Source organism: Malania oleifera, chromosome 9, assembly GCF_029873635.1.
Source record: "Malania oleifera isolate guangnan ecotype guangnan chromosome 9, ASM2987363v1, whole genome shotgun sequence".
Lineage (NCBI taxonomy): Eukaryota > Viridiplantae > Streptophyta > Magnoliopsida > Santalales > Ximeniaceae > Malania > Malania oleifera.
The window spans coordinates 56987185-57004113 of NC_080425.1; the positions used below are offsets into that span (position 1 = coordinate 56987185).

General features: G+C 38.6%; 1 protein-coding gene across 1 annotated transcript in view; it reads left to right on the forward strand.

Moving 5' to 3' along the window:
• The window catches only part of LOC131163697 (chaperone protein dnaJ 13), a 93203-nt gene that overhangs the window by 39656 nt on the left and 36618 nt on the right, over positions 1 to 16929 (forward strand). The window contains exons 7-8 of the mRNA XM_058120374.1: positions 1238 to 1322; positions 2508 to 2561. Of these exons, the coding sequence (XP_057976357.1) occupies positions 1238 to 1322; positions 2508 to 2561 (139 nt within the window). The remainder of the gene's footprint in view (positions 1 to 1237; positions 1323 to 2507; positions 2562 to 16929) is intronic.

The following is a 16929-nucleotide window of genomic DNA, read 5'->3' on the forward strand; positions in this document are numbered from 1 at the left end:
GAATCTTAATGAAAGAGAGGGTGGTGAGTTTGTCAACTTAATGCTCAGGATCATTTTGTTCCTTTCAATAGAGGAGATGAGAGGGTTTGGGAGGGCGATCCTTCTGGCCATTTTCTAGTAAATGTTCCTTCCTTCATGTCCTTAAAACTCCTTCCCCATATTCATTTTTTCCCCTGGAGTCGCATTGTTTGGAAGGCAAAGGTTTCTTTCAATATTTAGATTGACTTTTAATAGGATTAACACACGTGATCTGTTATGGATTGGAAGACCCTACAAGGCTTTCAGTCCTGATATCATATGTGTTTGATTTGCCGCGAATCCAACGAAATGAATGCACACCTTTTCCTTCTCTCAACTTTAGAGTGCTCTCCTTTCTTGTTTTATTGAAGCTTGGGTGTTGCCTCAGGCAGTGGGCGAGTTCTGCTAGTGGGATATTGGGGGTTTATCAAGAACAGGAAGTGGGAAGCTTTATGATCAAGTGAGGTTTTTCCCATTTTGTGGACCCTTAGTATCAAGTGGAATGGGAGAACATTCAAGGATTGCACAACCTCTTCTAGTCTGTTATGGGATAAAACTTTTTAAGCCCATTCTCTCAGGTTTTTTGGGGTGTCTCTGCCTGATCTTCAAAGGAATTGAGGGCAGATTCATTGTAATTTTCATGTTTTTTTGCCTTTTTCTTTTAGAGGACATCTTGTTCCCTTTTCATTGTACTGTGTTTGTTCTCTGCTAATTTCTTATCCACACTCCCCACCACACCACCCCCCCCCCCGCGCGGCGCCGGCATCACTTATAATTTTCCCATGCTTGTGGTCAAATAAGAGAATAATTCATACTGTTCCTTGTGTATATGCTTCCTTTACATTGTCATTTGGTAGGGATAATTTGGTGAAATAACTCAAATTTTCTCATGAGTTCTTTGGTAGAATTCTTTCGTATGGTTCAGTACATTGTTGGTAACTTTTTTGTGGTAAACCCTTTTAAATATTTTAACTGATTGACACTGTTTTTGTGTTTGTTGCTGCCCTCATTTTTCCCTTTATCAAATGGAGGTCTGTTGGGCTGGGCTAGAAATGGGAGTTAGCCCATCTTACACTCCATATGCCTTCCCATCTTCTCTCAAGTTTGAAGTTGAGACCTCCAATATGGAAGTGGGATGTCCTCTAGGGGACTGTTTGTGCCCTTATACCTTTATTCATCTTGGATTAGTCTTTTCTAACTTTAGATATCATTGCCACAGCACTGCTCTTGAGATCGAAGTTGGGGGTGGAAGGAAAATATCTGATTTTAGTACCGTCCGCATGTTATATTCAATAGGAATTCAGGTAATACTGCTACTTTGATGAAAAATAATTACTGGTACTTATGTGATAGATGAAAACATTCTTCCTCTAAAATGCTTGTGCTTTTAATACTTTTTTGGCCAATTGCGGAGAACTGGTTTACAATCCAGTAAACTGTGTCTTCAGTTTCATGAATATATAAAGCAGTATCCAAATATTATGTGAAGCACAATTGCCTTCACTAATTATCCTACTCAAAACATCAATCACCAGCATGGAAAGAAATGGAGAAAGTTTCTCCCCTCTCCTAAAAACCCAAAAAGCTTTAGACAAAGACTCAGGGGTTCTCTATTCACAATAACTAAGAAGTTTGTTGAAGAGAGACAACCTCTAATCCATTTCTTCCTTATCATACCAAAATATTTCCGTTTTTAAAATTTTACCTAGAAAAATAAACTGCCTCAATCATATGCCTTCTCAAAATCTAACTTAAGAAAAATTCCCATCCTCTCTATTCTTTTAGTATCTTGCACGATGTCATTTAACCACCTAGGCTGTGTTCAAAATTCAACAGCCCCAATAAAAACTCTTTGATTTTGAGAAATTGACGCCCTAGACAATCTATTAGAGAGAGAACCTTAATCAAAATTTTGTGGACACTCACCCTAGTAAGAGGCTTAAATTCCATAACTGTATCCTTCTTAAGCACAGTGGTTATGAAAGTTGAGTTGATACTCTTATCCACCATGTATTTTCCAAAATTTAATTAAACACCTATAAGAGATCTAATTTCAAAATATCCCAAAAATCTGAAAAAGCCGTAGTGAAGCTGTCAAGATCAGGGTCATATCATTCTCCATCTCAAACACTGCTCTTTTTGCTTCTGCCTTGTAAAAATATCCATTGTAACAATAAATCTGTATCCTCAGGATTGGGTATCTATCAACCTTTAATCAAACCTTATCATCATCCTCCTCTGAATACAGACTCCTAAAAAAGTCAGTCCTATGCTATTAGCTCTGGATCTTTAATCACCACGCTCATATCATTCTCGAACTCTTTTATTCTGCCAAAATAATGTCTTGTGATTGCTGTTGTTCGGAATTAATATTACTATGCATTTGTATATTTTTTGATCTGGCTTTGTGGCTGTTTTGTACTTGGTTGCTGTTCTTGTATTTGGAGTGTGGTGGTCACATCATACATTTTCCCCTTCTCTATTTGTAGGGTGTTTCCTGGAGACTTGAACTTCATCGCGGGGGCCAAAAGTTGATCATCCCGGTAATGTTGCTTTCACCTTTTAAATTTAATTTTTTTGCCCATTCTAAATTTTGAAGTGTAATGTTGTTTGCCTATATGCTGTGTGCATGTAAATTTTTTTAGGAGGGAATTGGTATTTGTACTTGGGTAGGATTAGCAGCAAGCTAAAAAATTTTCTAAATTTGGAAAATTCATACTCATTTGATTGCTGAAAAGAGAGATTTCATCAGAGGGGCACCAAAGGGGTGCTGTCTGATTACAACAAGCATAAAACAGGAATAACTGACTGTGTAAAATGTTCAGAAAGTCCAAGATCTGGTCAGTCATATATGCTTCAGCATAATAAGTGGTGTGGCTGACTATTGGAAAGACCTTTTGTTCCTTTCCTTCCAGTGTCCAAAAGTTGGTGAGGGTAATCAGGGTCTAGGGGTGTAATAAGTTTTAAACAAAAAAACTGAATGGATGGTTTGGTTCGGTTTTTTAACTGTTTCCCAAAGCTTTAAATATTTAAGTCAAAAATATTTAGGTTCATGATCAGGAGAGAAAAAGTAGACTCCAAATGAAGGCCCATGCAGCTACTGCTGCACAAGCCCAAGCCTAAATCTGCCAGGATGGTTGAAAGAGAGTGCAAGCGTGTCATTTTGTAAGGGGGGAGAGTGCTCAAATTTTTTCAGGCAGCCAATGTGGGACAATTGGACAAAGAGTGATCTACTGCAAGCCTCAGTGGTTCATGAAACTGAGGGTCCTGTTATCCCACATTGTTTTGCGAGAAGGGAATTGCCTTTTTTCACAACTATAAAAGCTTCCATCTCCATTCTTAATTTCTTATTTAAATATGAGTTTTGTATAATTGATGATGATAATAAATTATCTTAATAAGTATGTTTATAATAAATAAAAACTAATAAAGAAATACATTACAAAGTCTTTATAGTTTAAATAATATAGTGATATAGTTCGGTTTTTTTGGTTCAGTTCACTTTAAAAACCGAAACTGAAACTGAAAACAGATTTTTTGAAAATGAAAAACGGAAATCGAAAACCAAAACTGAGTGACTGAACTAGAATGTACAATAGTTTGGTTTTGGTCTGATTTTCGTTTTTTCAATAATTTTTGTACACCCCTATTAGGAGCAAAGTTGTTCTCTTCTCTTTGCTGGAACAATCTCCCATCCAAGCCCGAATTTTGCTCTTAACTGATTTAGCTTTGGTGCACTGATACTCTTATCGTAGCTAGAACAAGATTCCAAAAGTTGCTTCTCCTTAAACAATGGAAGAGGATATGATCAATAAACTCAACATTTTTCTCTCAGGAATAACATCTGAATTAATGTTAGAGGGCCCATTTCTATAGATTTTGCCAAGAAAATCAGTGTCAAGTGTCATTAGCATTCCTCATAAAGGAGGTGTTCTATATGGCTCCTTTTTCAGTAAGATGGAAAGACAAACTAACATATTTGTCCCATTCCATTTTGAAGAGGTTAGGAAATTGGGTGTGAATAGGAGAAGTTCCACACAAAACATCATGCTAGAAAAAGATGCTGTCTCCATTATCCATTGTGAATATGATCAAAGAAAATAAATTATCCCAAACCATCCTAATCCACTTCCAGGCCCCCATTACGAAAGCCTCGCAAGTTTCATTGGATATCCAATCATCATGCCCAAGTCCATGTTTAGCCATAACGATCATTCTTTGGTAGAGATTTTTTTTCTTCCTCGTGAATCTCCAAAGCCATTTACCTAGTAAAGCTTTGTTGAATTCAATAACAACAACAAAACCAAGCCTCAAGTGGGGTCAGCTATATAAATCCTTTTCCGCCAATTTATGAGATCATGGACCATTTCTTTTGACAAATTCAGGGCTATTAAATCCTTACTCACTCTCTCCTTTCAACTTATTTTAGGTCTACCCCTACCCCTTCTACTGACCCCCATAGTAACTAACTCACTCTTCCTTACTGGCGCACTATGTGACCTACATTGCAAGTGTTCATACCATATAAGTTGTCCCTTTCTTATCTTATCTTTTATAGGAGCCACACCTAACTTACCGCGAATATGTTTATTCTTTAATTTATCTTTCAGTATTATACCACTCATCCATCTAAGCATTCTCATCTCAGCAACTTTTACTTTTTAGATATTCTGTTTCTTCGTTGCCCAACATTTTGATCCAGCTGGTCTTATAGCCATCCTATAAAGCTTCTTTTTTAATTTTAAGTGTATTCTACGATCACAAAAGCACACTTGAAGCACTCATCCATTTTACCCAACGTGCTTTAACTCTATACATCATCTTCAATTTCTTCTTTAGCTTGCATAATAGATCTAAGGTATCAAAATCTACAAGTGCTATTTATTTCTTCATCATCAAGTTTAACTTTGTCTCCAATATTCCTCCTACTATTACGGAAATTACATTTCATATATTCTGTCTTATTTCTTTTTATCCTAAAGTTTCTAGATTCCAAAGCTTCTCACCATAATTCTAACTTAGCCTTTACTCCGCCCCTAGTTTCATCAACTAATACAATATTATTTGCAAACAACATATACCATGGAACCTCATTTTGAATAGTCTTAGTCAGTTGGTCCATCAAGAGAAAAGAAAAAAAAAAAAGGGCAGCCAGGTGCACAAAGTTCCCGTGTATGCGGGATCCGGGGAAGTTGGTTCATCACTAAAGCAAAAAGATAAGGGCTCAAAGCAGATCCTTGATGTAGACCTATGGTGATTGGAAATTCTATAGTTTCTCCATCTATAGTCCTTATAATAGTCATTACTCCATTGTACATATCCTTAATGACATCAATATACCTACTACATACACCCTTTTTTTCTAAAACCCACCATAGAACTTCCCTAGGTATTATCATATGCTTTCTCTAGGTCAATAAATATCATATGCAAGTCCATCTTCTTTTCCCTAAAATTTTCCATTAATCTTCTTAAAAGATATATAGCTTTTGTGGTAGATCTCCTAGGCATAAAACTAAATTGATTTTCTGAAACCTTCGTTTCTAATCTTAATCTTTGTTCAACTACCCCTTCCCATAGTTTCATTGTATGATAAGTTTAATTCTATGATAGTTATTACAATTTTGAACATCTCCTTTATTTTTGTATATAAGTATTAAAGTATTTTTCCTACATTCATTTGGCATTTTCTTAGTTTTTATAATTATATTAAATAAATTAGTTAACCATATAATTCCATTATCGTCTAAGCATTTTCAAACTTCAATTGGGATGTTATCCGGTCCTATAGCTTTCCCATTTTTCATTTTTTTAGTGCAAACTTAACTTCGTTAACTCTAATTTTGTGAATAAATCTTATATTTTTAGTCTTTTCCTCATTTGTCAAATTTAAGTTTAAGCCTTCTATTTGGTTTTCATTAAACAACTTACTAAAGTAACTTCGTCATCTTTCTTTAATGTCTTCGTCCTTAACCAAGACAAAATCATCTTCACTTTTTATACATTTTACATTTCCCAAGTCCTTACTCTTCCTTTCTTTAGCTTTACCAAGTTTAAATATATCTCTTTTCCCTTCTTTTGTATCTAATCTATCATACAAACTATTAAATAATTTGAATTTGGCTTCACTAACGACCTTTTTTACATCTTTTCTTGCGTCCTTACGTTTTTCAAAGTTATTTATGTTTCTACATTTTTCCCACGTTTTATACCAAATTTTTTTTGTCTTTACGGCCTTTTGGACATTTTTATCCCACCACCAACTTTCTTTGCTATTCAAGAATCTTTCCCTTGATTCACCTAAAATCTCTTTTGCTATCTTTTTAATAGAGCTAGTTAATCTACTCCAAAGAGTATTTGTATCTATCCCATCTTCTATAGTCCAATCCCCATCTTTGATCATTTTATCGTATATTTTATTATATTTGCTCCCTTTAGGTTCCACCACCTAGTTCTCGTGCACTGGTTTATTTTATCTTTTTTCTTCCATTTTTTAATACATATATCTAACACTAAGACTCTATGTTGTGTGGTGAGGCTTTCACCTGGAATAACTTTACAATCCTTGCATGATAAACGATCTACCCTCCTAGTTAAAAAAAAAAATCTATTTGACTTTTTTTTTGTCCACTTTTAAAGGTTAGGAAGTGTTTTTCTCTCTTCTAAAAGCAAGTATTCATTATACTAAAATCATATGACATAGCGAAGTCTAAGATCATCTCCCTAGGTTCATTTTTGTCTCCATATCTATATCCTCTATGTATCATCTAATAACTTTTATTATCCCTTCTAACGTGTCCATTTAGATCTCCTCTTATTTTCTCAGTCCTTGGTATGCCTTGTATAATACTATCCATATCTTCTCAAAATTGTCTCCTAAGATTTTTTGATAAGCCTACTTGAGGAGCATAAGTACTAATGATATTATCTCTTGGCCTAATATCATCTTGATTTTTATAATTCTATCCCTTACTCTATTTACATCAACAACGCTATCTTTTAAGTTTTTGTCTACAATAATTCCTACTCTATTCATACTTTTTTCTTTTCCAGTGTATCAAAATTTAAATCTTGATTTATCAAATTTTTTAGTCTTCTCCGCACCCACAACCATGTTTTTACCCATAAGTGTCCCTATATTCCAGTTGCTAATCTAATCCTAGTTTCCTGAACTAACTTCCTTACTTGCCCACATCCAGAATGATGCATGAACCCTTGCATATTTGACATCATACCCGGGCGCCGACATGGCGTGTTGCTTCGGGGCGACGACCTAGCCCACCCTCGCCCACTTTTCGCTACACCCGGGTGGTACAAGTGGAATGTGTCGCTCGTAGGGGACGCCCTTGCAAATATTCGATAAAGATTCATATCATAGTGTTTTGACAAATTTTAGGCTGGCTGTCAGCTACCTAGAAAAACCTTCCTCCTTTCCTTGGGCTTGGGATTGGCTGTGTGTGAAAAAATTAGGACATTAAGTGCATCACAGGCGGAGTTCTTTGTTGAATTCACCAAACAATTTAAATGCCTAAGCTCATTGAATGAAAGGGTTGTTTAATGACTGTCTATTTTAACCAAGTGATATTTAAAAATATCCTTTTTCTGCCCAAAAGGATTATTTTTTTGAATATCCTCCAGCCTTGTAGCCACCTAGCTAGGGATGGGGAAGTGGGACATGTAGTACACCGGGTGGTTTGAGAGAGTGCTCGAAGAAGGTGAATCTTCCACCTTTTGATAGGTACTTTCTTTTCCAATTTGCGAGCTTTTTCTAAAATTTCTCAACTATGGGATCCCAATTATTTTTTTGGTCTCTGTACTTGAAGCCCAGATGCTGCCCAAGTGATTTCAGGGAGGTCTTCTAGCTAACTGCCCAATATTCGTGTAAAGAAAGAAACATTCGGTACATCTCTGATAGGCATAAGTTTGCTTTTACCAAGATTTGCGTTAGACCTGGAGCCTTAGATTTGATTCACTGCAGAGACATCTCCATGACTGATCCAGTGAAAAACTGTGCAGTAAGTCAAATCATCCTGAGTTTGGTGAGGAGGTAAGGGTCCAAAAAAGCCTGGTCATCCCAGGTTTTTGGTTATCAGAAAAAACAAAAAAAATGGTTTACTTCCCAAAATGGCCTCAAAGCAAAAGAAGGATACATTCTAAATTTAGAGTAGGCTGAGGATCAGCCCCACTATAAAATATCCATCTCGGAATCATTTCTAGTTTTCTACCAGTTTGGAGCCCCTACCTGCCTCAGTGATTTTTTTAGCAGCCCACTGAGGACATCCATAACCAGGATGAGAAGCACATGTGAGGACTCCTATGTCCCAAACTTAAAGAGGGGTGGAAGAAACCACTTGGGTAGCCGATAATAAGAATGGAGAGGGTCATCATTGTGGTGGATTGCTTGATCCAGTTGCATTACAAGTCCCTGAAACCCTTTTTTTTTTTTTTTTTAAGGGTATAAAGAAGGAACTCCCTGCACATAATAAAAAGCATCGTAATCTTTAATGTTTAACAGTCCACTATGCTGAGGCAACGACGGTTGCATCCACAATTTGTCTCCCTTTAACAAGGCATGTTGGTGCTGATCTATAACGTCTGAAACCACTACCTTGAATCTCAAGCGAGCACATTGGAGATTAGTTTGTAGATACTTCCCACCAAGCTTATGGGCTGAAGGTCCTTGACATTATTGGGCCCAAAAAAGTTGAATTAATGCTGTCTGCAAATTTTCCTGTGGAGTGGAAGTCTCAAAGGTCTTGAAAATGTCACGTTTTAAGATGTATCTATTGCTTGGAAAGAAGGCCGTAGTGCAATCATCAGGGCCCGGGGCTTTCTCACCACCAGATTCATTTTAGAGCATGTGTAATTTCCTCTTTATTAAAAGGGGTTTGCAGCAACTAAGCTAAGTGGCTAACCATCTATCTTAAGAATTGTGAGATATTTATCTATTCCTTGAAAATATCTTCTGTTCCTCCTTCCGCAGAACCTGAAAAAAAAAATGGGGAGAAGGATCGAAATGATAAGCTTTTTTCCTGCCAGCTCCTGACCAAATGCCTTTCCAAGTGCAAATCTCCATCTCAACACTCCCAGCAATAGCCCAGGATTGTCCAACCAGCGCCATAGATGTCTAACGTTTTTGGTGTACTGGCAGTGCAGCAGGATGTGATCTACAGATTTTGCATCATCTTTACACATAAAACATCTGCTTACCAGGATTTTTCCTCCCTTTTGTATGTCAAATGTCAAAATTCTGCCTATTGAATCACTTTCCTGCCAAAGAAGGCAACATTAGTCAGGACTACTGTTTTCCAAAGAGCCTTAAACAACAACAACAAGAAGCCTTAACTCCCACTAGGTGGGGTCGGCTACATGAATACTTCTTCGCCAATTCACCCGATCCAAAGCATTTTCCTCTATTAGATTAAGGGCTATTAAGTCCTTCCTTACTACTTTATTCCAAGTTATTTTAGGCCTGACCCTACCCCTTTTCATGCTAGAAACCATAACTAACTCACTCCACCTCACAAGTGCTCTACTTGGCTTGCCTTTCAAATGCCCAAATCATATAAGTCGCTCCTCCCATATCTTGTTTTCAACCGGTGCTATGCCTAAATTTTTGCGTATTTGTTCATTTCTTACTTTATCTTTTAATGTTAAACCACTTATCCACATTAACATACGCATCTTAGCAACTTTCATTTTTTGTACAGATTGTTTTCCCGAGAGCCTACTGTGGGAAATTAATCCTGCCATCATCATTGTTTACAATGTCCAGCTCCTAAAGAAGGAACAAACTTTATAGTGGCCTCATTGTTGTTGGATTGAGTGACAAAAAAAATTTGTACAAGCAGTCAAAAAGCAGCAAAAGCTTCGAGCTCCTAGTCCTTAGCATTTCTTTCCAAAGGGATATTCAGTACTCAACAGAATCAACGCCATCCCATTTTCAAAATCTCATTGTACATGCTAACAAGGGCAGCTTTATTGCATGGTAGGTAGAAAATGTCAGAATTGGATTTTATTGTGGAGTAAGCATGCACCAAATGTCATGCCAAAAGAGATCTCTCTCACCATTTCAATTTCGATGTATGAGGGAAAAAAATCCTTCCACACCTTCCTAATCCATTTCCAAAAGGAAACTGATGGGGATCAGCATGCCCTACCTATGTCATTTTTAGATGTTGTGACACGTGGACGGCCTTCCGATGTCCACATTTCCTTTGCCGACATGATGACACTTGGACGACCCCCCAATGTCCACATCGGTTCATAATTGTTTGTAGATTTTGAATGAATTATTTGAAGACTTGTTTTGTAGACATTTCAGTGTGAGAAAGACCCGAGTAGAAATGCCGAAGCAAGTCCAAGTTCAAGACCCATGTGGGCTCCACACGACTCCATTGGGCCCACTCGAATTGGGCCTCCCTTTGACTTTTGTTTGTATCTAATTTGTAAAAATGCAAGACAACTTGCTTGCATGTGTATGTTAGGAAATTGTGTGAGTATGTCTAGTGAGTTGGAGTGTTAGTAAGTTGTGCTTAGTATTAATTGTGTCTAAAAAGTTGGAGCATTTATTTTGTTAGTAACTTGTAAGAGTAATTAATGTGTCTAGTAAGTTGGTGTCTTTATTATTTGTGTCTCCCATGGGAATTGTTAGTTGTTTAATGTCTTTGTCCCCTCATGCTAGCTAAGCTTAGTAATGCTTTGTCTCCCCATGCTAGCTATATATATATACCCCTTCATTGTAAGAACTATGTAGAGGGAGAAAAGTATTGATATTGAAAAAAAATTCCTTTGTTGAAGCTTGTTAAGCTTTGTCCAATTCTTATGATTGTGTAGTGAGAGGCTACATCGTTCTTCTTGGAGATCAGGTGGTGAGAGACCACTATTCTATCCAGCGTCTCCATCCCTCTCCCACCTTCACGTCTTCCTTGTAAACTCTACAATTAATTCTGCGGAGAATGATTTCTATTTCTCTCACTTTTTTATATTGAAAAATATACATTTAAATAGAGAATTTCTAATCCTATTTTGGTAATACAAACATCATAGCAGTAATGGGCATTTGTATCTCCAGCTATCTTTCCTAAATTATTTTCTCACAGCTCACGCCAACACTCCCCCTTCAGGTAACAGAACTATGGTCCATGTGTCATTCTTTAGTAGTGCCTCCATTTCTTCCTTTATTGCCTGAGTCTATTTTGGATCAGACAAGGCTTCTTGAATTCCAAGTGGAACTTGACTTGAGGAAAGTACATGCACAAATGCTCTAAAGGGGTTCGGATAATCTCCTGGTAGACACGTAGTTGGAAATTGGATACTTTGATCTTCGTTCTTCAATATCAGGAGAGTATCTATTCGGTGGCTTGCCACGATTTTCCCTGAAAGGTAATGTATATCTAGCAGGAGTATTCAAGTCACTTGTATTTGAAGGTGTGTCGAGAGTGCTTACCTCAGGAATATTCTCAGGAGATGGGTCTGCAGATACTAAGGAAGGGGAGGAACTTGATTTAGTTTCCAAAGTCGTATTATTTCCCAAAGATGTATTCTACTCTGTGGGCTCAACTAGTCTTGGGCTTAGTGCTTCATCTGTGGGCTCAACCAACTCTGGACTTGGTGGACTTGGACTTGGTGCTTCATTCGCCACTGTTTCAATATTTGGCCAGTCATAGTGCAACCAATTATGCTCTTCATCTCGTGTCTCCCCCTGAAAAAGAGAATTGGGGACTAGGAAAAAAGTGTCGGACTCCAGGAAGGTAACATCCATAGTCACATAGATATGTCGGGTAGAGTGATCATAGCATTGATATCCCTTCTGGTGCACGACATAGCCCAAGAAAAGACAATGGAGAACGCACGAATCCAGTTTGGTGCGTTGATTTTTGTGAAGATGCACATAAGCCACACGCCCAAATTCTCGTGGAAGAAGCATTAGGGCTGTGGGTAGGGAGACATGGGACGCCAAAACCTGGAGCGGAGTCTTAAAATTTAAGACTTTGGAGGGTAGTCTGTTGAGTAAATATACGATCGTGGTCACCACATCAGTCTAGTATCGAGGCGGCACATAAGCTCCATGTAGTAAAGCTCGTGCAGTTTCAAGAATATGGTGGTTCTTCCGCTCAGCTATGCCGTCCTGTTGAGGAGTCTGAGGACACGATGTCTCATGAATGAGTCCATGGTGCTTGAAATTGGTACGGAAGCGCTAATTAACATACTCACCACCATTATCAGAGCGGAGAACACGTAGCTTGGCTGAAAATTGAGTTTGGATCATTGCATGAAATGATTGAAACATGTGTAACACTTCATCTTTATGTGTCATCAATTAAAGCCAAGTCATACGAGTACAGTCGCCAACAAAAATAACAAACCAACAAACACCAGACGCAATAGAGATAGGAGCATAACCCCACACATCAGAATGAACTAAAGCAAAAGGGAATAGTGCTTTTCTTCATACTTAGCGGGTATGAAGTACGGTGACTTTTTGCTAAAATGCAGGCATTACATTGAAGGCCAGACAACACCACATTAGGGAAAAGATCAGGTAACAAATGTTTCAGATAACTAAAATTTGGATGGCCTAGACGTCGATGCCGTAGCCAAATTTGTCGTTCCTTCCCATCACTTTGTATTTGATGAGCGTGACCCATGTTGATGTCTTCCATGTAGTGAAGACCCCCTTTTTTAGTACCACGCCCAATTATCTCCTTAGTGAGAATATCTTGAAGAAGACAAAATGTAGGATAAAATAGGACAGTACAATTTAATTCTGTAGTAATTTGACTAACAGACAGTAATTTATGCGAAAGCGATGGTACAAGTAACATATTTGATAATTGGAGGGAAGAAGACAAAGACATAGATCCGGCCCCTGTTACCGAAGAGACCACCCCATTAGCATTTGCAACAGTAGTGCGTCGCGGTGGAGATGTCATAGTAAAATTGGTAACTGCAAAACTCATGTGGTCTGTGGCTCCGGAGTCAAGTAGCCAAGCACCACGGTCAACATCACAAGGGGAGATAACTAAACCAGAACCAAATATACCTATATCTGGGACAAATTCTGCATTTTTGAAAGACTCAGCTAGGGTGGAGGAAGATGTAGATTCGTCGGTATGGAAATCTTTATCGGCCATGGAGGGAGAGAGTGTGCAGTTGTTAAGAATCCTTTTTTCCCAAATAAAAAATCAACGTGAACACAAATAGTCAAAGAGCGAAAAGCTGGATTGGAGTGTTCTACGACTGCCCAATTACTTAGCAGAAACTCCATCAATTTAACATCCCAAATTTTTTCCAAATTTAACACACATCCGCTTCTCAGTTCGCAGAAGTGAAGTACTGGGCAAAGATGGAGCAGACCAAACCTGATGGCTAAGATGTTGGCAGACGGAGGGATGATCGCTGCTAGCAGGCAGCTGGTTCGGTGCGATGGCCATGAGGCATGGTCGCGGTGACGGCAATTTGGTGGCTTGCGATGGCGAAGAGCCAAGATTGCCGAAGAATGACCTCGGGTGCCTGGGCGTTGAGGCAACAGAACGTTGAGTTGCAAGAGAGCAGGGATTAGCATCGGAGGTCGGTGACGGTTACAAAGGGTGGTCGGGAACACACAACAAGCTTTACACTGTGTGTCGAGAGGATCAGTCTGTCACCATTGAAGGATAGGAAGGTGACGACGGGCTTGAGGCTGGAGATTTAGACGGCTAGAGTTTAGGTTTGGCTTTGATACCATGTCAACTCTGCAGTTAATTCTGCGGAGAATGATTTCTTTTTCTCTCACTTTTTTACATTGAAAAATATACATTTAAATAGAGAATTTCTATTTAATGGGCATTTGCATCTCTAGCTATCTTTCCTAAATTATTTTCTCACAGCTCACGCCAACATTCCCTCCATCACCCACACAGCCATCATCTAGTTACACCCCAATGCCCCCAATCCATCAATTCATTTGCTACATACATATCCATATTTCAAAGTGTGCACGAAGAACTTCAGACGAGTTCTAATTATCCTCCAACGCATCCACATGGCCACATCACAGCATACACCCCACGGCTATCTATCCTCCTCTCCACTGCTGCATTAGTCTTGTAATTTGAAGCTTGATCAAAGGACCTACGGTGTGATCCAGCTGCGTGTTGGGCAACGTCTAACATCCATTGAAACTCTTGATTATCGTCAAGTCGACCATCATTTTGATTGGTAAATTCAGCAATCATTTGGATCATTACATGCTTACAGCAGTTCCACTTCCCCTTCATTACATTGCTGCGTTTTTCTCGGTGTTTTAAAGGTTGTTCCAAGGAATTATTCGGCATGGTCTAAGACTTGTGTTGAACAACGTCAAGTCATCCCAACGATTCTCGTGGTAATTTTAGTACTTGTGTTTGAATCCTTGCTATATATTGTAAACCCTTGCTTATATTAAAGCCTTTGCTAGAAATATGAAATTCCATATTTGACAAGCCCTTTGAATCCATAGATTGCAATATTGATACTTGCTAGTTAAAAATCAATTGTGGGAATATTGCTTGCTAATAATAGAACTTAAGTACTTGAAATTTTGAGTAACATATTTGTTGCATATAACTTGATTCCTTTGTCAAAGAACTCTTGGGACTTATTTTAGAACAACATCATACACTTTAAAAATCCCAAAACATGTGAAATGTCCTTTGGTTTATTGTGTTTATGTTCGGATAATCAAATTCTTAATTTAAAGCGTATTGAGTGTATGTGCTTGTGAGGGTTGAACCGTAGGACATAGGGCACCCTCCCCATCCTATGTCATCTTGGTATCAGAGCCTAGGTAAGAGCCTAGGTTGGAATAGGCTAAACCCTCAAAATCCCATTTCCTAAGTTCGCAGGATTTTAGTTTCAGACTGAAATAGCCGCAGGATTTTGCCCAGAACAGCCCACCTATATTCTGAATTTTGGATATTTGAAACCTAGTTTGATTAGGTTTACACTTAACCCTACTTTGTGCGACCAAACACCATTCGAAGGGCTTCCCTAGTGTGTCCGAATCCTTCCCCAACCCCTAGGATGTCTATTCAAGTCAGGAATACTTACCGAGGTCGTAGGATTAATGTTGAAAATGAACCACGTATGCCTCCTAAAGAAAGACCTCCCCTCCTTCCACAAAGGTGAGTGAATTGTCAAGATGACTTTGCTAAGGGGCCACCACGTCATGAGCCCTATGCCCAACATTGGGATGATGAGGACTATGACGTTGATGACCTTCACGTTAGGAGATCTTACCGAAGGGACCATTGTGATCCTTACAATGATGTAATGAGGATAGAAGCCCCAACCTATGATGGGCAAATGGATCCAAAAGTCTTCCAATATTGGTTGATTGGGATGGATTCCTATTTTGATTGGTGTAAGATGACTGAACCTCATCGGGTTAAATTTGCAAAAATGAAGTTAATGGGGCAAGCCAAGCTCCATTGGATGAATGTCGAGAGGCAGGAAGCGAGGTTTGATCATAGACCCATTGAGCCTTGGGATCTCATGAAGGATAGGTTAAGAGAGAAGTATGTGCCCCTTAGTTATGGAGAGCACCTTATAGATCGGCTTTACAACTTGCGTCAAGGTAGCATGACTGTTACAGAATGCATGAGTCAATTCGATGAGTTGTCTATAAGATGTGGTGTCTATGAGACTGTTAGTCAGTAGATCTCCCGATTTTGTCTAGGATTAAAGCCTGAACTGAGGAGAAAACTGTTTCCCCATCACATTGAGTCCCTTGAACAGGCCTATAATTTAGCTAATGACTTTGAGCAAGTGACTAAAGGGCCCATGGGAAAATGGTTTGATACCTCTTCAAATGAGTCATACTCTTGAAAGATACAAAGTTATTACAAGTCCCGACCAGCGCAATCAGTTCAATATATCTCTCGAGGGAGCAATTCCATAGTCCAACAACCTATGGACAAAGGAAAAGCACCCATGACTGGATCCTCTCACTAGAGTTCTGGCAGTGCAGTGTACTTCAGGTGCCATGAACAAGGACACTTTTCCAAGCAATGTCCCACCAAGAACTTGGTGCTTGATAGGGAAGATAGTTTGAAAAATAAGAAGGACAAGAAAGAAACTAGTGGAGGATCCTTGACTATCATAAGTGAAAATCAATTTGAACAGGAGAGTCAAGATACTCAGGTAGTGAATGAGGTTGTTACTAAGGAGATTGAAACATCCTTTCTTGAGCATGACACAACACTGGAAGTATCACCTATACTTTCTAAGTTTGAGAATGTCATTCCTAAACCCCTTAGTGAGTTACCTCCCATGAGAAAGATTCCACATGTCACGAATCTTGTTCCTAGTTCATCTTTGCCTCATTTATCACATCATAGAGTGAACCCAATAGAACATGAGATGTTGATGAAACAAGTGAATGAAATGTGGGAACATGACTCTATTCAAGATACCATAAGTCTATGTGCCTGCCCTACTCTCCTTACTCCCAAGAAAGATGACACTTGGGGGATGTGCATCAATAATAGGACAACCAACAAGATTGTCATTGAGAATAGGTTTCTCAAAACCATTGTTTCCAATAGGGATGCGAAGCTCATAGGTTACTTCTTGAAAGCCTTGTGGACTATGTTAGGCTCGTATTTTAGTGCCAATAAGTCTTTTAGTGCTTACTACCCCCAAATTAATTGGCAAGTTGAAGTAGTGAATAGGAGCCTTAGGGACCTATTGAGATGTTTGGTAGTTGAAAACATCATCGTTTGGGATTTACATCTTCCTATGGTCAATTTTGCATTGAGTAGTTTAGTGGATAGAACCGCAATACTCAGACCATTTCAGGTTATCATAGGATATAATCCTAGGAAGCCTGTAGATCTTATTCCACTACCACTTAAGTCTAGAGTGAGTGAGCTGGCTGATGTTTTTGCA